Genomic DNA, 27,557 nt, shown 5'->3' on the forward strand with positions numbered 1-27,557 from the left:
GTGTATATATAAAAGCCTTTTTCTTTAAGGTAGCTTGGAGCTATTGCATGTGTGTAAACACATCTTTATAACCTATTAAATGAAACTTTAATACTTGTATCTCCCCCCTTTCCTTTCCTCTCCTCTGCGTCTTTTGGCACCACCCCCTGCTGTCTGTCATTGCCCTAAGTGACAAACAATCCAGAAAATTCCAAAACATGCCAACAAGGCCAATTTGCTGCAGTTGTAGATTAAAGAATATGAAAATGAAAGATTTAAATGAATGTCAGTCAAATTTTACTTACCTAATCTGAGAGAGAAAAAATGTATCATACTGAAATCTCTGACATTTGATTGCACTGTATCTTGGCAAATCTGAGCACAGTTTGAGACATTGTTCAGATCACTTCTGAAGCGAAACAGAGATTACACTTGTCTTTTTTCACTCTCTCAGGTAAACAATCTGAAAAGCATTCTAGTTTCTGTCTAAGAGAAACAACTCTAAGAGATATTAAACTCATTTCTGATTTTCTTTCTTCTCTAAGCAAACAAAATGCAAAGCAAAATACTGTCATGTCTCCATTGTGTTTTCTGGCCTGTTGTATGTTGCTGTTAGAATATAATCACTGATTCACTCACCATGTTTTTTTTTTTTTACCCAACTGTAATAGCCCCAAACAATGACTGAGCACTTGGCAAATCAAAGCAAACTGCCCTGCTCTCATTCCTAACGAGTCCTGACATCTGGCACTTGACGATGCCAAGACTCTAAGTGACATCTCCACGGTAACTGCTCAAACACGGCAGAACATCACTGCAAGTCTAGCGCATCCTCCATGGTGACCCCACAACTTTGTGTGTGTGAGAGAGAGGGAATACTTTTTGCAGCGCCATTACTGTACACATACACATGTGCTGATAAGCATACAGTACTGTATATAGCGAATTATTTTTAAAGGTCTTAAAGTAAAGTCTTAAAAATGTTGATCTCTCTGACATCATATTTATGGGAGTGACTATTTTTTGACCACAGTGAAACGGGTTATTATTGTTTACACTTATACTGGCCTCATCAAGCTAAATAAAGAAAGGGGGGGGTTTTTTAGAGTGTATTTTTTATACAAAAGCTGTGTAAATAATGTAATGTGTTATTACTGTTAAATAAAATTAAAACTAGCACTATTAAAATAATTTTATTTAAATGAAATGAAGCTGAAATATAATATAAATATGAATATTAGATGATAACCTTGATGAGAAATTAGACGAAGGTTAGAAATGTTGCCTTGACAAATAGGTTAGATAAAATAGGTTGAAACTGAAGTATTTAAAAAGAACTCAAACTAAAAATGAAATAAATAAAATAAAAATAATTTAAAGCGAAATAGAAATAAAAAATTATAAAATTACAAAAGCACACAAAATCCCTCAAACTTAAAATAAAAACTATAAAATATAAAAATAAAACATATATATATATATATTATATATATAATACAGTAAGACTAACTGTACTTATTGTGATGGTTGAAACTTTACGTCTTAAGGCTAGTAATCATAAATAATTACTGGTATACCCACATATGGGATCACAGTTTAAAAATAGGTCATAAAAACGATGTCTATGATGGTTAATGCCCAGGTATTTTGGATCTGAGGTGGGAAAATATGATTTCTTGAAAGTTAAGTAGTTACTTTTTCACATGATAAAAAAGTAAAAATACAGTATAAAAAAAAAAAAGTTAATTATATTTTCCAGACATTATCTGGCAAAAAGTCGCTGTTTCCTGAGAATTAGCCATAATTGTCTAAAAGTGGGAAGGACATGTCCCCTTGCAGGTATAATCATTGCTACACTCCTGATTCTGGCAGAAATAAGACATTTCTTGGGGCAGATTTCAGCACATTTTCAGCATCCACCCTTCCCAATGTGATACAGTAGAGATGAGAAGCAAGGACGGGGGATGTGAGGCTTCTGGCCAGTGAGAGGAAGAGGGAAACAGAGAGGGATGAACAGATGGATGAGTGATCCCGCTGGGGTGTGTCATTCATCACTGTCACCCGTAAAAGAAGGTGCATGAAAGATGACTGAACAGAGCGGCAGAAAGGGAGAGAGAATGAAAGATGAGCAGAAGGACAGCAGAGGAGGGAGTGATTTAAGCATATACTTTTCATATGTGTTGAAGGGGGCTGTGAGTGAGAAAATTGAGGCTCATCTAAATTTACAGCACACAGAACGTGGTGAAAAACGAGACGGGTGTTTGTACGCTTGCGTTTACCTGTGGGTGACAGCAGGGCTGGAGACAGAAGGTTGTTTGCTCTGTGGTGGAGGATTCTGGGGCTTTCTTGCACATCGGCCCCATAGGAACGCTTCGGTGGGCGACCTGGACGAGAGCTGTGAAGGGTGTAAACATACATTAGTATTGTGCCCATCATTAAGGACAACAGAGACATTGAAAATTAATATACATTTACAGCAAATTGTACTTTTAATAACACTTTACAAATAATAATACTAATACAAACATTGCTTAAAAAAAGAAATAAAAAATAACACGTTTAATTTAAATTACAGCAACAAGTTTGACAGGAAACCTATTTAAAACAAAAATTTTCCATAATGCCAAAATTACATAACATGATCACTGCCAATGGCACAACTGATAACGGTTTTGCATTAGCCTAAATTTAGAAATCTTCCAAGTATTTTAACTGTTTCCCCCCAAATCCCAGCATGATTTAAAAAAAAAATTATACACTACCATTCAAACTTTTGGTAATATTTTTTACAAGTCTCTTATGCTCACTAAGGCTGCTTTATATGATCAAAAATACAGTAAAAACAATAATATTGTTTAATATTATAATAATTTGACATAACTGTTTTTTGTTTTAATGTTTTAAAATATAATTTATTCATGTGATGCTAAAGCTGAATTTTTAGCAGCCATTTCTTCAGTCTTCAGTGTCACATGATCCTTCAGAAATCATAAAAATATGTTGATTTGGTGCTCATGAAACATTTAATTCATAGGGTTGAAAACATTTTGTTCTGCTTAATATTTTTTAGCAAACTGTGATTTTTTTTCAGGATTCTTCATTGAATAGAAAGTTCAAATGAATAGCATTTATTTAAAATAGAAGTGAAACATCATATGTGTCTTTACTGTCATTTTTTATCAAATTAACGTGTCATTGCTGAATAAAAGTATTTATTTATAAAAATTAAAAAAAACATCTGTTCAACAGTAGTGTATTTACACTTAACGTAAACATAATTTCTAACTTCTGGAACTGGAAAGGCTTTATAAAAGTCAAAGCAAGAAAAGCTTTCTGAAGGTTCAGGTGCAGACTGTTCAGTAAACTTCAAAATGGATGCTTTTGTTTTTCCCAATAGTTCTTCAGTTGCTCTTACATTGCACTTTGTCTGTCACCTGTCAATGATAGGATATGAAACAGTGCCCATAACACAACCAACTACTGATGAAATAAAGAAAGACAAACCCCTCTGAATTCAGTTGAAATAGCCAAAACAGAGTATACAGACTGTCCAGTCAGTAAGGGGAAAGAGAAAGGACAGCCAGTAGCTTTTCTTGCCTGTCTTGCTTTTGTTTATAACTCCAAAAGTTCATCTCAGGGGTAGAGACACAATCTCTGAGCAGTCAAAGGTTAAAAGACATTGATGGGCTTTTGCCCTGGAAGAATATGGAAGAAAAAAGAGAGGGACCTTTAAACAGAGGCCCGTGACTGACAGAGAAACAGACTGAGTTTAACATCTCTCCATTGATTTATGTGGTAATGGTAGACGACGACAAGAATGTGATCTGTCCTCTGATACAGCAACAATCATGAACCCATATGTGAATAACAAATAAATTACATTGACATATAGTAAGCTAAAGTGAACCAGTAGCATTTTTATTTAAAGCGGGGATATTCTACACCTTTTCTAGCACTTTTTTTTTTTTTGCATTTCTTCCCTAATATTGTGACTGATATCAATTTAAATCAAGGTTTATTTAAAAAACATTTGTGAGTTGGTGGTGAATTTGTTTGAATACATACAATCTGAATATGTAGCTAATGAGACAAATTCATACAAATTCTTTACCAATTCAACAAAATGGAAATTTGCACCAATTTAGTCAAGGTTGCCTAATTCTGAGTGTCTATTTACACTAAGTGCAAATCGCCTGCCTTGTTGTAGAGTCTATTTACACTAACTCCGCCCACCAACATGTGGTTGGGCTAGACAACATTACAAAAGATGGCTGTCAAAAAAAGCTCCAGTGGCTTAAGTGGTAAAATGTGTAGTGCAGACTTTTTGACGCGATCGACCCAAGTTCGAATCCGCCTTTTGCTGAACTCTTTCTTGTCCCTTTTCACATCTCATATCACATCGGAAAGGCATTTTTTTTTTTTTTTATAAAAATAAAGTAAGTGGTAAAATGTGTAGTGCAGACTTTTTGACGCGATCGACCCAAGTTCGAATCCGCCTTTTGCCGAACTCTTTCTTGTCCCTTTTCACATCTCATATCACATCGGAAAGGCATTTATTTTTTTTTTTATAAAAATAAAGGAAAAAAATGTAAAAGTTGAAAATGAAGTATCGGGTAGGGTTAGGTGTAGGGAGGGCTTTATTGTCCCAATAAGTCAGCATCTTTAATTTACACACAATATATATATTTTTTTGCATAGTGTTTTATTATACAATACTACAATACCGAGGTGCAGATATATTTGCCACTATTTGCAATAAGTGGTATAAATAGCAGAAAATACTGCTATTTGTACATAGTGTAAATAAAAGCTATGGCTATTTACACTTAGTGTAAATAGCATCTACTGATATTTGCACTTAGAGTAAATAGCATCTATTGCTATTGCTTGTGCAAATAGCCACTGCCTTTTTAATTTGTTGATGCCAAAAACTAAGGTGAAAAAACAGGCTGATAACTAATTTATTGAGTTTTTTAAAGTACATAAAAATAATTTTCCACACAATTTAAAATAGTGCTAAACTTACAAAATTGATAAACAACGTACCCAGGAAAATGTTTTACAATTATTAATTAAAAGATATTAAAATAAATAGAAAAAAATACAGACACACTCAAACTGAACTGGAAAGTAACACTCCAAATAACATAAATAAAACTAAATATAAAAAAGAAATGCTCCCTGTGACGAGTGGGGGCGGGGCCGAGAGCCGTGGGAACGGAGCGAGGCCGGTGGAGTAATTGATAATGAGCGACACCTGCACCACTCACCGGTCTCGAGCCCAATTACAAATAATACAAATTTTACAGGTGAAATTTCGAAATTTTTACTTAAAGTGCCCTTATTATGCCATTTCCAATATTGCCTTTCATGCAGTGTGTAATGTAGCTGTATGTGAATGTAAACGATCAGCAAAGCTGTAAAGCCGAAGGTGCACGATAAATAAAGTTATTGTCTCTAAAAATAAAGAATTGACTCTCTACAGCCTAAATGAGTCGTTAGTAATTCGAACCCCACTTCCATGATGGCTACACGTCACTGGGTAACACATTTGCATAATTCCCGCCTATGTTCTATGTTGGCCGGCAGCAAACAACTTGACCCCGCCCACAAACACGTCATTTTACTGACGACTGCTTCTCTAATCTCGGGGAGTTCAACGCAGGATTCACTAAGCGCTTGCTCTTGAAAGATGGCTCAGTATCCTGTTTATTTGGACCAGCTGGCTCCTGTTACGAATCCTGTCCATGAACTTCCGTCCGATCGCCACCAGAGGTCACTCGTCCATCATATAGACTCTTTCACTACACAAACTGTTACACGTCACCACGGACTACATTTCCCATCATCCACTGCACTGATTGCACACAGCTGTAACCAATCACACACACACGATATTACACTCACTCAGATCCTTCTCAAACTGCCGAGTATTGTTTAACGCATATCATTCTTCTAGCGATAGCTGCATTACGGAGCCATTCCTAGTTCCCGATCCTAGTTCTAGTTCTAGTCTTAGTCTAGCCACTTAGTGCTGCCTTGTTGTCTGTTTCCTGACCTTCTGCCTGTGTTTCTTGGATTAACCCTTTGTCTTGCTGTTTCGGACTGTGTTTGCACCTCGCCTGAACTATTGCTCTTGTTATTGGATTACCCCTCTTGTCAAGCCCTCTGGATACTGTTCGCCTATCGAAGACCCACGCTAGCCCTTGGAATATTCTTGGTCTTGCCTGTGATATGTACCTGTGTTATCTGACCCTTGCCTGTTTATTGACCATGCCTTTGTAAATAAAGCCTTGCACATGGATCTGCACGTCTCTCGTCTCGTTCGCCCCGTAATAGCTCCACTGAATCACAAGTATGATAAATAATAAATGTTTATATTTTCTATCGTGCGTTCAAAATACGGAACTATGGCAATGGGTGTATCGTTTCCAACACCACTGTATGCTGTAGACCAATCACAACAGACTGGGCCATCTGACCAATCAGAACAGAGCAGGCTCACGGAAAGGAGGGGTTTAGAGAGGCTGAAACTTAGAACTGCTTTGAACGAATCGTTTGAGAATCGCTGGAAAATGAGGTGATATTAAATGCGTATTTTGAGAAAATTAAAGCATTTTTTGACCTTGCATGCATGTAATCCTATTGTAGGAGACTCCCAAAACAATATTAGGAACCTTAAAATGGCATAATAGGGGCACTTTAATCTTCTAGCACTTGACTATCCCTGTTGATTAATGCCAAAAAAGAAGTGCCAGCAATTAATCGGTAAAACCAGTATCTCTGCTATACTATATGTTTAATACTTCTATACGTAAATGTGCCCTGTGTATGTTGTGGGAGTTTATGTATTGTCATTATTGTATGTACAGCAAGACCACAGATTAATCTTCAGCTAAGGCCAGACAATAAAGTTGAACTAAACTAAACTAAATTGGCTTTATGCTTGACTAACCTCCCTATATCGGCATAGTTCATACTGTCCTTCATCAAGATAGTGAATGCTGAAAAGCAGTGTTGGGAAGGTTACTTTGGAAATGTAACAGGTTACAGATTACAAGTTACCCTATTCAAAATGTAAAAGTGTAACTATTTCAATTACATTATTAAAGTAATTTAACTGATTATATTTGATTACTTTCTGATTACTTTTCTAAATTACTAACGATTGTTTTCAGCTGTTAATAATTCTGAAACATTTAAAGCAGGTAGTGTTAGCCTTAAGGTCTTTGCACACAGTCCGAAATTCTCGTCCGAAATTTTTGCAAGTTTAAAAAGTAAATGCGACCTCATGTTGTGTCAATCATGTTTACACACTGCCTCCGAAACAATCGTCTGTTCGATTTTCTGCGTTTTCGCATCCATCGCAAGCATTTTGATAGGAAAGGATGGCGAATATGAAACAAATGAAAAAATGCATACAAAATTTTCGGACTCAGTGTGCAAGGACCTTTACAGTAGTACTCAACACTAAGACTAAGAATGTCAGAATTTCAAAATCCTTCATCACTTGCACAAGCACAGCCACCACAAAATCAGACATTAGCACCTCTTTTTACTTTGAGATCGTTCTGATTTTTGATTTTTACATTTCCAGCATTGGAACACAATCAACCAATCAAAAGCATCAGAATAGCTTCGCTTTACTAACTGGCCTTTAAATGGCCAGAGACAGTGTGCACATCAAAAACAGGCAAAACAACAAATTAACATTATTCAACATATCCTAACTTTTTGCAGAAAATATTCAGATGTAGCCCCCTTTGTAATTGTTAACATTCATAAATTACACATTTTTTCAGTAACTGTAATGGATTACAGTTACATTGATTTTGTTATGAAATTACGCAATGCCGTTACAAGTAGCCTAGTTACTCCCCAACACTGCTAAAAAGCCACTGATATGAAATAGTGGGCAGACTAATATGCTTGTGGTTCTGATGTCACAACCCCAAACCTTGTGAATGAACTGTTTAAACTAGACGTTTACATTTTCTGAAGGAAATATGAAAATATATCTGTGCAAAACTGTCACGATTCAAAAGAGCACACATTCAAGTCTATGTATGATTCGGGTCCCTCTTTCAAAAGTCTATGGGATCTTTAAATTGTTTTTATTGGCTTCCAGATCACTTCAAAAAGTAGCCTAATAGCTCAGGCTCTCCTCAACAAGCCACACAATTTTGCAATTATTCATGTCTGTATGATAAACGGTGCAGGGCGAGTTAGGCACTGAAATGTAATACTCTAGTATTTTAAAAGAGCAAGGAAAATCATGTTTTCTATGATACGGCCCCTTTGAAATCTCAGAGTATTAACACAGGCTCAGCAGCAGTTTAGATTTTAAACAGAGGAAATTTAAAAAGGCAATGCGATTTTGAAACAATAAGGACCGTGTATGCTTTCTGCACGCTTAATTAGTTCGATGCCTAAAAGAGCCACAAGCATATGCGGATGAATCCCAACAGAGAGAAAGAAAGAGAAGGGAAAAAATCATTTCCACGGCAGTTCAGCTGCTCATATCTCTCTTTTCATCCAGGTGTGTAATGTTTATACATCCACTAACCCGCTGTGTCAGCCTAACAGGAATGTGTGCAGTGTGTGTGGGATGGTGTGTTGATGTACGGGGGTGTGAATGGTTTCCTCTTTCTTAAAAGCACAGACAAAAGGAAGAACGCTGTTTACAAAGCTTACAGTAATACAGCTCTTGGAGATGCTCATTCATTGATCTCTTGATACCACTTCTCTCTCCCTCTCTTTCTCTCGCTCTGTCTTTCTGTGCACACGCATGGAAACACAAAAAAGCTAATCCAGATCTACTGACAACAGCTCTTTTGTTCTGTATTATCAGAGAGAAAAGAATCCCTCTCTTTTAGTGAACGACAGGATGAGCCGCTGATGGAAGCGATGCAGTCATGCAGAGGTCACTGGCGCACACAAACTCTCAAAAAAATAACTGATTGTAGGCACTGGAAACACACTGGCTAAACAAGCCTGTCATGCCAATATCATGGCGTCAGATAAGACTGCATTTCTGTAGCTCAACAGGTAAAGCAAGATGAGACAAATGCCAAGGTCACGGGTTTGATACACAGGGAACAAAAAGAGTTGCCGCATTTGCATTTATAATCTTATACGGATTATAATTAATAAGATGATTGTCTAAAATCATGTAAACATTTTTAACCGCACCATAGCCCTTCTTGAAACTTTTTTGTTAGTGAATTAAACATTCTATGCACATAGACATTTTACAGATGCCACAAAAGTTCCATGGTGAGAAAATATGTTACAATATAACATTTTTATCTTTATTTTAAACCTTTTTTTTTGTTCAAAATAAAACTGAAAATGAATCTAAATGAGCAAAATATGAGCTTCCTGTCCATTCTGATCCCAAAGCAAGAGTGTGTTTTTAGAAAATGCGATTTAAGTAAAGATTGACCGTTTGAGTATTTAATCTAACCGTGAGCATTGCAAATGTATATTATATTTTTGTATATGTACAAAAATATAATATAATATAATATATATATAATTTGTATGTATAAATGTATATTTTTATTAAAATAATTATGTTTGAAAGTAGTTTTAGTAATTTCTCAATGAAAATACTACAGCAATTGAAATATTTTTGGTGCTGTTCATGTGAAAAAAAATCCCACAAATGATTTACAAAATGGTATTGACATCTATTCTATTTATTTATTAAGAATATATTTTTTTTTGTGTGTGATACATAAGATAATGTTTCATTTGTTTATATATAGTCTTTTTTGTGAAGCCAAATTACCACAGTAGTGGAGAATAAAGTATTATCTAATCTAATTAAACATGTTCGCTCACATACGTACAGCAGGGCTATTTTATGAGATCTTGATGATATTTGCTGCATCACCGTGAACACAAAAATAACAATTTATTGTTTTGTATACTCTAGAGTGTATAGACGAAAATATTATTACATTTTATCAAAGACAAGCTCTGCATATAACATATATCAGACCACACCCAAGAGTCTGTTACTATGGAAACCTGTTCTCAATCAATACTCTGTCATCGACTATGATTGGTGGCAGATGGAGGACAAGGGAGGATTCCCCCAGAGATCAAAGACATATTACTAAAGCTCAGGCTCACACACACACTAACACACAGTTCAACACCTATTCATTTTGTCAATCACACACACACACACACACACACACACACACACACACACATACAGAGAGGGTAGCGCTGCTATTTATTGCCGTGATAGATATCAAACAGCTGTCATAGGCGTTGACCATAAGTCTCACTGCAGTTCCTCTTTACATCCATAAATGTTTACTAACTATAACTGTTAAGGTGAATCTCTCAGAAACATGTCGCAAAATTGGTTCACATTTCACCCCAAAATTAAAAGGAAAAAAATTCTGAATTTTCTTGTATTAAATAAATAAAATAAGCATATTTGTCCAATTTTAGGACCATTAAAAGTGTGTTTAGGACCATTAAAAATATGTTAGCCATTTGCTTGTTGATTTCCCTGATAAGCATAAACGTGGGTCTGTGAAGGTTTAAAAACATTGTATCTTTTTTGAGTGTTCAGGAAATTACACGTCATCTTAAACATTGCTTTCCATCACCTTTAAGCATGCATAAAAAAAAGTGTTGTTTTATAACAAATCTTACTATAATATAGCAAAAATTATTATATTATAGCAAATTTTATTTTAATATAGCAATTTTTATTTTATTTTATTCACTCCGAGGGAGTTACTTAGTTGTCTTGTAAATAATGTTGCAAAACAACAACTTAAAGGTCCCAAGAATATCACTTTCTTGTTATTATAGCAAATATTGTTTTATTAGAGCAATTTTAATTGTATTATATTTTATTTTCTTCAATTATAAAAATATAAAATTAAAAGAAATCACAACAATCAATATAAAACACTTACTAAAAAGATGAAATATTTGTTTACCTGCATATCACGAGGACCATTGTGACCATTAACCAATGTCAAAGAACCGTGAACATGCACTTAATGTGTTACTTAATTATTAATTTATTACTTTAAAATCTAAGATGTACTTCAAGTAAATATATTAGGTAAATGAGGTATGGCTGACAAAAAAAAAAACACTTTGGGAATCCCTGCTTTGCATGTCTGATTACATAATCCAGATTACATGCAATCAGTTACTACCCAGCACTACTAACAACCTATACAATACAATATCTCCCTGCACTACAGTAGATATTGTATTGCAAATATATTTAAAGTTATATTTATATTTTGTTGCTTTGCTTTGTTGCATGATACACCTGAACTGACATGCTTTGATAAGACAAAGCATCTGTTTCTTTGTTTTTTCTGCTATGAAGTCATAGTGCTCCGGTCTGGAGGGAATCCCTCCCTTTATTGATTGGTCAAGGTTGTCGTCTTTACTTTCTTTCTTTACCTTTGAGCTTGGTATTGAATTTATGTAGCCCTTTGCCTCTTTCTTTGCTACTATCAAGTATGATAATAAGGATAGACAGGCAGCACATACATAAACAAATGCTCACACACACACACACACACACACACACACACAAGCTTAATCACACCTTCACACACCCATTTATACACACATACACAATGACATCTATTGACTTTCTTCTGAGAAATACAATAGCCCCATCTTTCTCTGGCTGGTTTTGTGTAGACCACAGACGAGCTAATTACAGTCTCTCATTTTCAATTGAGTGAGAAGAGCAGAGAGGAAGGAGATGGCAGAGAAAACATGCAAAAGGAAAGAAAAAATGGCCATAACAAAAAAGAACCTAAAGAGGAAAGTAAGGGAGAGAATGAATTAGAAGATCACAGTGAGACAATTTGAGACTTATACAGTGTTCAAAACCAATATCATTTACAGCCCCTGACACTAAATTTGTACAGAATATTACGAAAAGAACACAATGCTCAGGCTATGAAGTCTGACTGTTACTTACTAATACTTACTATCAGTGTTGGGAGTAACGCATTACAAGTAACGTGAGTTACGTAATCAGATTACTTTTTACAAGTAACTAGCAAAGTAACACATTACTTTTAAATGTACAATGAAATATCCAAGTTACTTTTTCAAATAAGTAAAGCAAGTTACTTTATTTCCCCATTTATTCACTGACGGATGGATGGATCGTAATTGAAAGTGATAGTTCATCCAAAAATGAAAATTCTGTCATCATACATAAAACTGATTTTAATACTGATTTTAATTCTTTTAAAAGAACTGTGAAGTGGATTTAAAGGAATAGTTTACACAAGAATGGAAATTCTGACATCATCCTTCAAGTTGTTCCAAACAAGAATGACTGACTTTCTTCCATTGAACATAAAAGGAGAAGTTTTGAAGAATGTGCTTGTCTTTTTACCATTCCGTTAAAATAAATGGGGACTGGAGCGAAAAAGTGAAAGCACAGAGTATCAAAATCCTATAATTTGTTTATGATGGATGGATCATAATTTAGGGATAGCTCACCCAAAAATGAAAATTCTATCATCACTTTTCTTTATGTTGAACACAAAAGACGACATTTTGAGGAATGTTGGTAACCAAACAGTTGACGGTAGCCAGATTCCAGTTTTTTTTTTTTTTCCATACTATGGAAGTCCGTTGTTTCCAGCAACTGTTTGATTACCAACATTGAACCTCTGGCTTAGCTTCCAAGATCTGATTGGCCTTTATGTACACCGTACTACCTTAGCATGCAGGTACATGAAAGGTAAGAGCTTTTCCCTAGTGCTGGCATATCTGCGCTGAGACCTGCCCACCAGGACAGCTGTATGGAAATGAGAGTGCTCGGGCTGCACCATTAAGACAATAAGCCCTCTAACACAGACAGCCCCCTGAAAGGGAGAAATAAAAACAACCTGAATGCTACCAACCGGAGACAAGAGGCCCGAACAACACCAAGTTCCCTCCCTCTAAACACATGGTGTCTGAGGGACGAGGGAAAACCCTCTGTCGGTGAGCTTGTTTTCCTCTCTCTCTCTCTCTCTCTCTCGATGCACAGTCAGTGATATTTAACAAGGTTGTAAATAAGCAGCCCTGGGGCACTGCAATTACTTTTAAAAGTAACTTTCTCCAACACTGCTTACTATACATGCACACACAACACGCAAGAATGGTGGTGGTGAGTTTTGTATGGGCAAGAACAATTCAAAATATTTAAAATTATATATATATATGTTTTTTTTTATAAAATACTTTTATATTTTAAATCAATTATAATTATAACATTTATATCAAAACATATATAATTGTGCATTTAAATGAGAGTATGCATTTTGAAAGCCGAGTATGAAAGCAGAGGAGGAAATGGACAGAGCGAGAGTGAGAAAAAGAGGCACAGTTTATCTGCTGCTCTGTTGCTTCACCACACAAAGACTTCATTCATTCTCTTTCTAAAAAGAATCACAGAAGCAAACAGAAAACATAAATGCTGATTTCTATTCATAGAGTGAAAGAGGAAAGGGGGCACAACAACTGGTGGCTTAAAGCATTTTTTATTAATGCTTGAGTAAATATAGAAATATAGAAATGTGAATATAGTTTATGAGTGTTATTTGCTTTCATAACACACTTATGATCTGCTCTAAAATAATGAACTGTGTAAACATATGTTGGAACTTAAAATTTATTTCCATTCTGAAAAGTATCAATAAAATTGTCTAATTGTGTCAATTATGATTCAAGTCTCCGGCGCAGATAGGTGGTTGCTAGGGTGTTCTGTGTGGTTGCTAGGTGGTCAGGTGGGCCAAGGCTCCCTGACACATTGCAAGTCTTCAGGGTTTTGCAGCTTGTTTTATCATTTTGCCAGGTGAAAATGTACACATCTGATCACTTAAAGAAATAGTACTTCCAATTTAAGCTACACTCTAAAAAATGCTGGGTTAAATACAACCCAGTGCTGGGTAAAATAGGGACAAACCCAGCAATTGGGTTGTTTTGACCCAGCGGTTGGGTTACTACCCAGAAGGTTGGGTTAAACATTTAACCCAACCACTGGGTCAAAACAGCCCAATTGCTGGGTTTGTCCCTATTTTACCCAGCACTGGGTTGTATTTAACCCAGCATTTTTTAGAGTGTAGTTATTCATATACAGACATGGATAAAAGCGAATATAAATAAAATGAGTTACACACCAAAGTTCAATACTCTCAGTTTTTGCAGTTTGTTTAAATCACAAAAGTATGAGAAATAGTAAAAGTAATGCTTACAGTACGTTAGTAAGCATCACTAATGATGACCACTATTCTGCATTGACTGCTTGCCAGTTTCTGCCTCTACCTCATGAATACTTCTCATTCTCTCTCTTCCTCTCTTCCTCTCTTTCTTTTCCTCTTTGCCTCCTGCATATTAAAACATTTACTTATTCAATTCTCTCTACTTTCCTCCCTCTCTGTCCTTTTTAGATAGAGGACATATTTGCAAGCCAACAAACAATCCTCTGTGTGTGTATGTGTGTTGGGAAAGTGTCAAGTCAGCACAGTCAGGGATGACACCTTGTGATCGGTCAGAGAGACGCGAGCAGCATTCTCAAAGGTGCTACAGGGCAAGAATAGAAAAACTGGGAGAGTGAGTTACAATACAGCAGACAAGACTGAAATAAAGCAATAGGCCATGAGAGACATGCGTTACAGCGATTTTAACATGATTAAAGGGTTTTCTTGCACAACAAGAAGAAATGAATAATAAACTTATGCCAGGAACACATGCATGAAGTCAGGATCGCTGTTCTTCTCACACTACACGACTGGATCAGCGACAGGGGGTCACACATTACCCAACTTTTCAATAGAAATAATCACAGACAACTCTGTCTGGTCTACAAACTATGTTTCACAACCAAACACATGTGAGAAGCGATACAGGAAGATATTTAAGATCACGCGTGAGACAGGAGTTCTCGCGCAAGACTGGATTTCTTCCTGTTAAAAATTGCAGCCCACAAGAAGCTTGTGATGCAAGTTGTCTTTATGCTGATTAGCAGCGAAAAAGAAAAAGGAAAAAAGAAGAATATGAAGGAGAGGATGGTTGCTTGCAGAAGCCATGCTTGCTCATGTTCTGTTGCAAGACTTTCACCTAATAGCTGGTTGGTTTCGTTTGTGGCTTATAACTCTTGGCAGCAGCTTTTGCACTAAGAGTAAATAGCGATAGAGGCTATTTACACTAAGTGCAAATAGCATATTTTATTAGTGATAGATGCTAATTACACTAAGTGCAAATAGCGATGCTACTGACACTAAGTGCAAATAACATTGAATTCTATTTACACTAAGTATACCAGTATTTTCTGCTATTTCACAAGTTCACCTGCCCATCCAGTCCTGATGGTTAATGGTAAACGAACTTGGCTTGCTGTCCTTAATGGAGGCTTGAACCCGAGGCTCGGCTTGAGCACCGACTTCAACCCCCCATTTCGGTACTACCTAGAGGAAGAAAGACAGGAACAGAGGTGGAGATGGGGAGGTGGAGGGATGCCGGAAGAATTGATGCTGGGACAGTGCAATGAGAGCTGCTTATATAGACTCGTAATGATGATTGACAGGACTGAATGATTAGGCTCCTCCCGAACCTACGTTTGGAACTTCATTTATACTACTTATTGCAAATAGTGGCAATTATCTGCACCTCAGTATTGTAGTATACTATAAAACAGTATGCAATGCGTATTGAGTGTAAATTATAATTTTAATTCAAATTATTAAATAGATGCCACCTTCTTGGGACAATATGAGCCCTTCCTACACCTACTCTAACCCTACACAATACTTTATTTTCAACTTTTCAATTATTTCCTTCATTTTATTGAAAATAAATGCCTTTCCGATGTGATATGAGATTTGAAAAGGGAGAAAAAAAGGCGGCAAAAAGGCGATTCGAACTCAGGTCGATCATGCCCTTTACCATCTACGCCACTGGAGCTGTTGTTACACGATCGTCTTTTGTAGTGTTGACTAGCTCAATCACACGTTGGTTGGCAGAGTTAGTGTAAATAGACTCTGCCAACAAGGTGGGCTATTTGCACTTAGTGTAAATAGACACTCTGTTTTTTTTGTTTTTTTTATTCCTATTGGAAAAATGAATGAGAATAATACTTCCAAAACCAAGGCCGTTAAAAAAGTGGGCGGACACTGTTATAATCTAAAGGGTAAATAAAGTGTCACCTTATGTGGTGTTGCTGAACAACTCTTCCCTCAAGTAATTTAATACATCTATTTTACGAGTGTGGAAAAAAACGAGTAAAAGAATGCAGAAAAATGAGAAAGACTTTTCATGCTCTTTTCCCTACAATGACAATAAATGAGGAATGAACATTCATAACTCACAAATAAATATGTGCTAATATTGTAAGTCCTCTGAAGATTTGTGCGAGAAACACGCCAAAATGTAAACAGTTATTCACTGAAATACTTGATATTCAGCTGATTTGTGAAGTCAGATCTTTTCAATCAATCAATTTATCTGGTTCACAAAAACTGTCTAAATAATTGAAAAAAATTTTTTTTTACAATATATTAATATTTTTAAAAAAACTATTTATATTTTCTTCTTTCAAACACATGAAAAAAACTTAATTATTCAAAACTTCTGACCAGTTTATTTTATTTTATTTTATTTATTTAACCTTTATTTAACCAGAAAAGACTCTCTGAGATTAAAAATCTCTTCCACAGGAGTGTCCTGGCCAGAATGGACAGCAGTACAATCAGTTTCATCACAAATTTACACAACACATACAAACTAAGAACATTTAAAACAATTACATATGTGTGTGTACATATAAAAAATACTACAGTAGTACATATAACTTTATAATGCTTTGCATCCTTTATAAAGTCCGAAAGCTTTCACTGTAATTGCATCTAAACAAGTGACGAAAAAATGTCTCCATTTTGGTCATATATGTTAGACATGGAAAGATATGACGGTAAGCGATCAGATTTTCTTCATTTTTGGGTGAACTGCTTCTTTAAAAGGAAGGCAAAAGAAAAAAAAATACAGGCTTTGAAAGATATACTGTCAAGCTCCATTTTGTCATTTTTGTTTTCTTCAAGCCTCTAATGGAGAGGTGAGTAGGAAGAGAGGGCTTATCATGTGTCTAACATCCATCCATAACATCCACACCTCAACAGGAAAAAGTGTGGGGAGGGAGTGTGCGTTTGTCTGCTCGACTGTCTTAAGGGGAAACTGACTGTTTTACAGCAGCTTATCTCCTTCACTCAGATAAGAGAGCCGAACAGAAGTCTGGTTTATTTTTTTCAGAGAAACATTATCACAACACATCTATCCATCCGCATGTTACCCGTCTACACGACCACAATGCAAACACCGAGGCATGACACACTCAACAGAAGTCATAAACAGGTCATGATGCTAAAGCTAAAACAAGTGAGGTGGAGGATCCGTTTGTCTGAAAACAAGCTGACTCTTGTTGCGTCTAGACGAGATCATTCATTTATGCGTCTGTGAACCGCACAAGAATCAGGTCATGAAAAAAAGATGCCAGATTCCTCCTGTTTCATTCAGTATCTCGAGCACTTAATGTGCTAACCTGTCACTTAGCGCCTCACAATCAGCTAACCGCTTGGCGTAACATACAGAACTTCTCTTTGTGATCCCACTGCTAAATAAAGCTCTTGCCTCACCACAAACAGTAGAAAGCTCTTAATGCTTTTATTCTTTTATTCTTATATTTGGTTTCACCTACGTCCATTAAAGATTACACACACAATCTTTGAAACCAACTGTAACTGAAAAAAAAAGAAAGAGGAAGGTTTATACACCAATCAAAATAATACCAATCAAAATTTGGGGTTTGGTAAGATTCTGTTTTTGACAAAAGTCTCCTATGTTCACCAAGGCTGCATTTATTTGATAAAAAATATATAAAACAGTAATATTGTGAAATATTACTTCAATTTAAAATAACTTTTTTTTAAAAAATATTTTAATATATTTTAAAATGTCATTTATTCCTGTGATGCGAATCTGAATTGTCAGCATAATTACTCCAGTCTTCAGTGTCACATGGTCATTCAGAAATCATTCTAATATGCTGATTTGGTGCTAAAAAAAAACCAACAATTTATATTATTATCAATGCTGAAAACTCGTGTGGCTTATTATTGAAACAGTGATACATGTTTTTTTAAAGATTCTTTGATGAATAGAAAGTTCAAAATAACAGAATTGATTTGAAATAGATTTTTCCTAACATTTTAAAATGTCTTTACTGCTACTTTTGATCAATTTAATGAATCCTTGATGAATAAAAGTGTTAATTTCTTTAAAAACAAAAATTGCACTGGCCACAAACTTTCGAACGGTAGTGTACGTCATGTAATTAAAATATTTTTTCATGATTAAGACTAAATATACAAAGCAGTTTTCTATCATTTCTAATCAGGCACCAAATGTTTATTATATGAACCTGCAATCTAATGATTGCAGTTTGAGCATAAATGGGTTTTATCATCTACATGTTCCTGATATTCACCTGGTCTGTACAATGACTTTCTAAAGAGGAAGTTTGTAATATTTACAGCCTGATTCTTCACAAAGAGGCACAAAGCAGTGACGCAGAAGTCGTACCATCCAACATCCGCCTCTGATGTGGACAAATGTAATTAAGTGTTATGAAACTGTCCACTTCACGCTACACATTAACCTCGCTGAGTGCGACTGCACCCCTAGTGCAGCTCATTAGTACTGAATGTACTGAATGACATCAGCTGAGACACAACTCAATAAGGAATCAGATGAATGACTGCTGCTCTCATAGTCGTTCGCACTCACTGCTTGAAGCAGCACATAATGCCATGTTTGGCCTGTTTTACACTGCATGCATTTGCAGTGGCCCCCATATTAACAGGTTACTGGATTCACACTGCAGTGCCTAAAGAAATAGAGAAATGTACAGAAGATTATTTCTGCCATGGAATAAAAAAATAAAAAAGGGAATTGTGACTTTTTAATCTTATAATTCTGACTTTTTTCTTACAATTCTGAGTTTATATCTCACAATTTTGCCTTTTTTTCTCAAAATTGAAGAATCGCCATAAGCAATTACCTTTTTAATGTTTTTGTTCAGTGGCAAAACAGTGTTATTTTAGTGTCCCTGAGATATTTTTATAGGTTTTATTATTTTATAGTTTAAATTTTTATGAATTAGAATTTTTTTAGTTTCAATAAGTTTTTGTAATTTTGTTGTGTTTCATTTATCATTTTAATTTTTTAATGTCTATATAGTTATTATTATTATTATTATTATTTTATTTTTGTTATTTTAGTACATCAAGGTAAACTAAGTGAAAATTAAAAATGTCGCCTTGGCAATTTGTTAAAAAACGTTTAGTTTTTATATATTTTATTTCAGTTAGCATTTATTTTATTTCAAACAATTAAAATGCTTTTCCATGGTTTTAGTTTTAGGTTTAATTTAGTTAACCTACGTGGGTGGAAACAAGCTTTCCACAATACTTTATATCTGGCAATTCTGAGGTTAAATCTGGTTTGTTTCTTGAGGAAAAAGCAGAATTGCATTAAAAAGCCATAATTGTAAGATTAAAAAAGCCACAACCACAAATAAGCTTCCAATAAAATGTCTTCACTACAGAGTCAAAAGCTGAATATTAGTATTGTCCTAGAAGCTATTCTACATTCATGTTATAGCAGACATAGTAGTCATCCACAGCAGCCCCATGTACAGACATCATGCATTACTTCATACTGACTCAATCATGATTCAAAAACGTCTGAGGCATAGGCTTAATGTTTTTATTGTGCTTAATGTTAATGGTTTGCAAATTCTTAATAAATGGTCATATTTAGTGCATGACATGCTAGGCAATAAATCAAGCCACCCTTTGAGCCTTTGTATTAGGATCACATATGGTGAGACATCACTGTTTATACAGAGAAATAAAATCATGAGTGTGTGTGTGTGTTTGCCACAATATACAGCACAGGTGAATAAGCAGTTCACTCATGCACAGCAGTGTAAACCATCTGCTAGGAAACACAATCCAGACAACACAAATGTGAAATGTGACCAATACTAAATTCTTAATACAATTAAAAATGATATTGTTCTTCCTGGATTCATTCCATTTTATTGTATTTTCTCATAAATAACTAATTATGAATGAATTCTCAATTTCTTTTAGCAGTACAATAGCAAACATATGGCCTCAAAATTAGCAGACATGAACAAAAAGCCATTAAACAGTGGGTTTCATAATTAACTACAAACAAAAAACACTACTAGATGCACTTCTCTCTATCATTTTCTCTTAAAGAGTCATAGCTTTAAATTTCAAAACTTTTTTCAAATGACTACAGTTTCCTAATCTCACCAGAGGCAAGAGTTTTGACTTTCACACGCCATAAAAATATTTCCTGCAAACCTCTGAAAGTATCCAAAAGGCCCTTTGAAACCTGATGACAGGCTTTCTTCAAAACACATGACCTAATATGACAATATATCTCCCCTCTATTCAGTTATGGTCTCTGCACAGACAGACCGCAACAAAGAGAAGGATTAAGACATCACGTTCAAAGCGCCAAATTTTAACCTATTGTCTGCTGTGAATAAAGCGCGACCGTAACTTGACTCTGTAGAGGCTACATGATCCCAGTGTTTTCACAGCACTGTACAAAACATGCTAAAATATATACAGTCATGTAGATAATCACTAAGAGATAAACAGAAGCTATTACGTAAATGAAATGTTTAAATTCATTACATTATTAGGCTCCAAGCAAATATCGTCTTTGTTAGGTCGAAATGCAATCTAGCTGGTTTTCTCTCTCTCTGTTTAGAAGTCTGTTATTATTGATGTTAGTAATGAAACTTAACACAGGATGCTCAAAACGCACTTAAAGAAAAACAAGCAGCGAGGTCGGAAAGCAAATAAACAGTTTACTATCTTGACCAATGCATATGCGTTTACATAACGGAGGGAACTGGAAAATTTATCTAAGGGGATTGAACAGGACAGGCATGCACTGGGCTTCAAAGAATGGCAATTACACTTTGGCCACAAAAAATCCACAAGCTGACACATAACGTGTATTCACAGAACTAATGGTTCCTGACGGAACTATTCCATCTAATTAGAGCCAGGGTTTTCATTCAGGGGTCTGTGGACCCCTGGGGGTCCCTGAAAGTACTTCACGGTGTCCATGGAGAAGATAAGCACATTGTGATGTATTAATGCTAGCAAGTTTTCACTAAATGTTTTACCAAGAAAATACCTTTTTCATATTAGCAGTTGCAGGATTTTGCATTGGTGCTGTATTTTTGGTCTGGAATCTGGATCCTTTAAGTTATTCAAAAATTCATTAAGAAATGAAATGTCTAAAATAACTTGGAAAAAAACTCTCTTTGTGCTTTCACTTTCTGGGTTAAAGTCATTTAATACCTTTTGTGGGGCTTAAAGTGAGTCACATTAAAAGGCTTACTTTTGTAATGAATTAATTCATTTGTTTGTTTGCAATTTACTTTAATATTTGAAAAACTTTTGGCTGCCAAATCAATGTCAGTGTGGCGTAACCAACATGCAGGAAGCCCCAAGAAAACTATAAAACAAAAACAAAAAAGAAAATCATAGTGAATCAATACCAAGTTTTAGGTTGCATAAACTTGTATTCAAGGTACGGGCAGTTTTAACTAAGGATATTTAATTTTTACTAGGTTGTGCCTTTTGACATTTTTGCAGAAATTAAATATTCTTGCATGAAACGAGCATGAACACAAAAGTTCTATTGCTAAGAACTTTCTTTGAGCTTGGGTTTGAAACTAGATTTTAAAAACATTTATTTTTTATCGTCTGGGAGATTTGCCACTGAGTCAAATGGGGCTCCACTTGTTGCTTTCTGTTGACTGTCATTTGAAATGACATAAGCAGCATAACGGGACACTATGTTCCTCCACCCAGCCCTAGTGTAAAATACAGTCTGCCTCTGTTTTTTTCACACATCTCTGCTTCACTGCGGTGTGTGTTGTGTTTAGGAATAAGAAATTAGGAATTTCTGTAATACTGAAAAAGTACTACAAATATTTCTTTCGGAGTCTATATGCAATTCAAAGGCTAATGCACAATCACCAGTTATTTAAACTATAAACAGAAAAAAAGTTATTGATCAAACGAACCTTGCGTTGGTACAGTCGTTGTACAACGCTTCGAAATCCTTTCTGGAAATGAGTTTGCAGCGGTTCACTCCGGGCTGGATGGCACCGAGTCCGCGCAATACGCGCACCTGCTCCACGGTGCACACCACGGGGTTTATATCCAAACGCTTGAGTTTCGTGTACACGGTGTGCAGTCCGCCGACAAGGTGCTTCAAGAAAAGGTCGAAGACTTGCGGGAGACAAATAAGCTCCTGTCCATCAACGTTGAAAGAAGCGACTTTCACTCCGAGCACTTCCACGATTTTGCATTCGTTCGTCGCTGCGCCGCTCGGAAGCGTCGCGTTCAGTGAGCTGATCAGTCTCGGAGAGTCCCCGGGACTCGAGAAGAACGGGTCGGTTCTGAAGAGTTTACCGGACACCGCAGAAGTCCCAGAGTGAACCGAAAGAGTCGCAGGAACAGCCATAGTAGTCATTACAATTGTTAGTATTATTATTTTAATGTATATTTAGGTCTTCTACTTTCTCATCAGTCTCCTTTATATGCCTCCCTCTTTTGAACTGCGTCCACAGAGTAAGCCTGGCAGCACTGAGCCGAGCGCCTCTCTTTCACCCGTGTGAAAATTCAGATCAGCGGAGCGCTTCTCGGTCCGGTTAACTCCGCCTCTCGCTGAAAGAATGATGCTCCATTTTGCCAACCACATATGTGCTCCAATTTATGGGTAAAGACTTCACTGGAGGTCGAGAAATTACAGCCCTCCTCCTCTATTGAGCGAGTGTCCAGCTTCTCTCAAGCTGTTATGTTATATCCCAGATCTATCTATCTGACCATCCATCCGTCAATCGCAAAATTATTCTGAACATTTTTAATGTTTTTTTCCCCCCGCACATGCATAATTATTAATAAGCAGTGTTTATTTAAAGGGAGTGCAAATAGCCAAATTTATTGGGAAATATTGTTTGCACTAACTCCTCTCACTTGCTCAGACAATTTATCTAGGGATATAAACTACTCCTGGTCCACTTTTTTCCATGACCCTCTGCCCAAAAAAAATAAATAAAATAAATAAAAATACAATCTTCACAGATATTTCCACTCACACATGTATCACACTTTGTAATACACTCTAAATTGTTCATACACACTAAATTGTGCGCAATAGTTCTGTCAAGAAAATAAAGCGTGAAATAAGCATTATCTTTAGGCAACAGAAGAATCAGCTTTGTCTTTTATAGGTCAGGCTAAGTCAGGTACTCAAGCATTTGAATGCCATCTGTTCAGCATCATTGGGAAAACACGCTCACACATCTGGATGTGTCTGTGGAAAGACTTCTGTGCACCCCTCTCCTGGGACTCACGAGGAATCCTTTGAGAAAAATGCCATAAAAATATCCCACACGTCCCTTTAACCACATTTGTGTTCCCATCAGGCATGCCGTCTCTTTATTCACATTAATAAAGCAGTTTTGTAAAGTACTGTATCTTAGGTATTCTGTAATGGTATAGTTCACCCAAAAATCATAATTTACTCACCCTCATGTTTTTTTCAAACCTGACTTGATTTGCATCTGTGAAACTTTTGTATCCATACAATGAAAGTCAATGTTGTTTGGACTCCAACATTCTTCAAAACATCTTTTCTGCAGGAAAAAATGAATGCAAACAGGTTGGAATGACATGAGAGTGAGTAAATAATTGCAGAATATTAATTTTAGGCGAACTATGCCCTAAATCTATTTTCCTGGGCATCATTATAAGAGACAGCTTTATTGTTGTAGAATCTGTAGCAGATTTAATTGTATGTTAGTAGGACACAAGTACTATTAAACTCGAAAAACAGAAAACTTCTACAAGTTGCCTCAGACTGTAGATGCAGTTTTGCTATAGAGCTTTCTTGCAATTCATTTTCAGTAACTCACGAGCTTTTGATTTATACAAATGTACAATACTAAATGACTCAGACTGCACAGGTGAAGAGGAAGAGGTTTGTTTGAAGTAGAGTGAGTCATGAAACCATTACAAAACAGTATGCTGACATAATACAGATTTAGTTGCATGTTCTACTAACAATTTATCAACATTATGAACACATGAAAACTCATTTTGGGTATCGAGAAGCAGTTTCACAGTATAAACTTCAAGCATCGCAGACCAAAGTCAATAAAGAGATAAAGTGTCAGGAAGATGCGGATGACCTTAATGACACTTTGACCTGAATTTGCATTTCAGTGTAAAATGTAATTATGAACAGTAGGAATGAGGCTTTCTGGGAAACAAGGCTGGAGTTAATCCATTCAAATCCAATTTAAAGGAGAGAGTGTATAACTAGTCTTAGACTGACATGCTTCTCTTTAAATGGTTAATGGACAGTAAATTAATGGTGCGAGAGCTGTAGCAACACACTGAACACTCAGTCATTTAGAGGCGAAGGAACAATTTGAAAAGTGAGGGGTATTAAAATAAGGGCATTAATATGAACCATCATGAATTTTAAATAATGTGCTACATTACAGCTGTCTAAAACTTTTTATTTTGAGTTTATGACATTACAATGAAATAAACAGTTTTCTTGTTGTTCATTTGACTTTAAAATGCATATGTGACATCACAAAGTGATTTTTTGGTTTGACATTGGCACTAAGGTGTCTTTAATCACGTGTATGGTTTTCACATTCAGTTTGCTATAGTTTTTCTATATTAAAGGGTATTTGTAATATCCAAAGGTTATATTAGGTTAGCTTCCATAAGCTGGTCTTTTATTTATTCTATTTTTCATCTTATGCTATGTACCGTATTTAATTACATAAATGTGTTTGAGTTATTTTAAATAGTAAAACATATTTTTCATCCAGTGATTAACAATATGCTTAATTCATGTAATAGACCTGTACCTTTTTTTTATTCTAGAGGGGAAGTTAACCATAATGCGTTTGAAGTTATTCTATTTTTTGTGATTAATTGCCCAAAAATTAATTACCCATTACCCAAAAATGGCCATCTAAGATGTAGATGAGTTTGTTCCTTCATCAGAACAGATTTGGAGAAATTTAGCATTACATCACTTGCTCACCAGGATGCTCTGCAGTGAATGGGTGCCGTCAGAATGAGAGTCCAAACAGCTGATAAAAACATCACAATAATCCACAAGCATCCACATGACTCCAGTCCATCAGTTAACATCCAAATTTCTCTAAATCTGTTCTGATGAACAAACAAACTCATATCTTGGATGGCCTGAGGCTACATGATTAGCAAATTGTTATTTTTGAGTGAACTATTCCTTTAAGATAACAAAAAGAGTTATGACATTGCTCCATGACATCTTACCTTTGTTTGTATATCATTGACAATAAATCATCTTGCTCACAGGATCAAAGCTAAATATCTCTGTAAAAAAATGTTATATTTGCATGTATATTAAAGATTTAAGTGTAACCATCAAAATGGACTTAAAAATACAACTAACAAAATAAATACAACATTTAAAATGTACAACATTTTAAATGCAACTTAAACTCATTAAAATAGGAAATATTACATACTTTGATACAATCTCTCAATACATGGATACATTATCATTGTTTGAGGGATCTGATTACACACACATACGCACAAAATTGAAAAAAGTCAAGGTCAGTCGGTCAGAGTTTTGGCTATGCCTCAGATCACTTGAAGGGCTCAAGGAATGAGAGAATAAACTAAGAGTATGGACCATATTTCTACTCCTGTCTCATCTATTTTTTTCTTTCTTTCAAACACATACATGTACAGACAGACAGACACAGATCTGCCACTCAAAAGAGCAGTATAAACATGATTATTATATATACAGTGGGTACGGAAAGTATTCAGACCCCCTTAAATTTTTCACTCTTTGTTATATTGCAGCCATTTGCTAAAATCATTTAAGTTAATTTTTTTTCCTCATTAATGTACACACAGCACCCCATATTGACAGAAAAACCAAATGATTTTAGCAAATGGCTGCAATATAACAAAGAGTGAAAAATTTAAGGGGGTCTGAATACTTTCCGTACCCACTGTATATATACTGTATATATACATATATATATATATAAGAAAAGATCAGACGAGTGACCAAATGTCTTCAGTAAATGGAAAAGCAAATCCAGATGCTCTAGAATGAACCCTGCAGGATGGACTATGATAACCTTGTGGACGAAGAAGCTTAATAAATCTGATGTATACAGTACACATACACATGTTAATTATCTGCCATTTAGAACCGGATGTGCATCTGTTGAAAGAATGATTTTCCAACGTTAAGCGTATCACAAGCTGTCACATTCAGAAAGAAATGACTGGCACATGTTTGAAAAAACAGCTCAGTCTTAGACACGCGCTCCTTTTATTTTCGGCAGCTCTTTGTCACTGTGTGCAAATGAGAACAGATGCGTTGCTTATCTGGCAGATGCTAAAAACACTTACATGAATTTTCTTCTTGGTTAAATGAGTCTGAGGTGACAGCAGCCTGACGTGACACTGATGAAAGGTGAAGTCTCCTCTAGCTCAATTTTACTGCTTTTATTATACGCCTGAACTGAATTCAGACATTGGTTAGGCAGAGTTTAGTACTAATTATTTAACAAAGCTCTCTGGACTTTCTCTGAGTCAAAAAATATCAGTATGACAATAATGATCACATAAACAGCAGATTCTTTTCCTAATAATATTTGTGCTTGTCAGATAAAATGAGATTAGCACTGTGTTTGCTCTGTAAAGTATTGCCAGGTGTTTACAAACTTTAACAGTAAGATCTTCAGCAAAAAACTGAATAAATGAATGCATGAATGAATGCAGGACAGATAAGTTTCTGCCATAACACACAAACAAACAAACAAACAAAAACTGTTGAATGACTGTATATGATTGTGCATTTGTACTTGAAGTCACTATAATGGTAAATAATGTTCACTTTGGTTGAAAATGTAAACCTTTTTAATCTTTAATAGATTTTCTCACAGGTTGACTGTTAGGAAGAGAACATTTGCTTAATTATTAAGTAACTAAGACAGTAACTTGATTTTTAAATTAACATTATGTGTCAATATTGTACATTATAGTACAAAAATAATTAAATATTTTATAAATGTATTAAAAAATAAATATTTTATACATTATTACATTTTATTTTTTATAAAATGTAAATATGAAATATGCTTAATATAATTTTTTTTATTAATTATACAGAATAATATTATTTTCTGAATAATAATATGTTTTTAAATAATTAAATATTTTATAAAAGGAGACTGGGGTTGCAATAGTAACTTTCAGTAGTCATCAACCAGTCATGCACAGATTCCAAGGGTGTGCAAACTTAACAATAGTGACAATCAACAAAACATTATATATATATATATATAGAGAGAGAGAGAGAGA

The 27,557-nt window shown here is 35.3% G+C and overlaps 1 protein-coding gene across 1 annotated transcript in view; it reads right to left on the minus strand.

Moving 5' to 3' along the window:
• The window catches only part of LOC107723161 (dachshund homolog 2-like), a 34,951-nt gene extending 12,200 nt beyond the window's left edge, over positions 1–22,751 (minus strand). The window contains exons 1-2 of the mRNA XM_016531688.1: positions 22,178–22,751; positions 2,259–2,374 (exon numbers count right to left, since the gene is read on the minus strand). Of these exons, the coding sequence (XP_016387174.1) occupies positions 2,259–2,374; positions 22,178–22,629 (568 nt within the window). The 5' untranslated portion in view covers positions 22,630–22,751. The remainder of the gene's footprint in view (positions 1–2,258; positions 2,375–22,177) is intronic.
• Between the last annotated feature and the right edge of the window lie 4,806 nt (positions 22,752–27,557).

This window comes from Sinocyclocheilus rhinocerous, unplaced genomic scaffold (assembly GCF_001515625.1).
Source record: "Sinocyclocheilus rhinocerous isolate Xijiao unplaced genomic scaffold, SAMN03320098_v1.1 scaffold1325, whole genome shotgun sequence".
NCBI lineage: Eukaryota > Metazoa > Chordata > Actinopteri > Cypriniformes > Cyprinidae > Sinocyclocheilus > Sinocyclocheilus rhinocerous.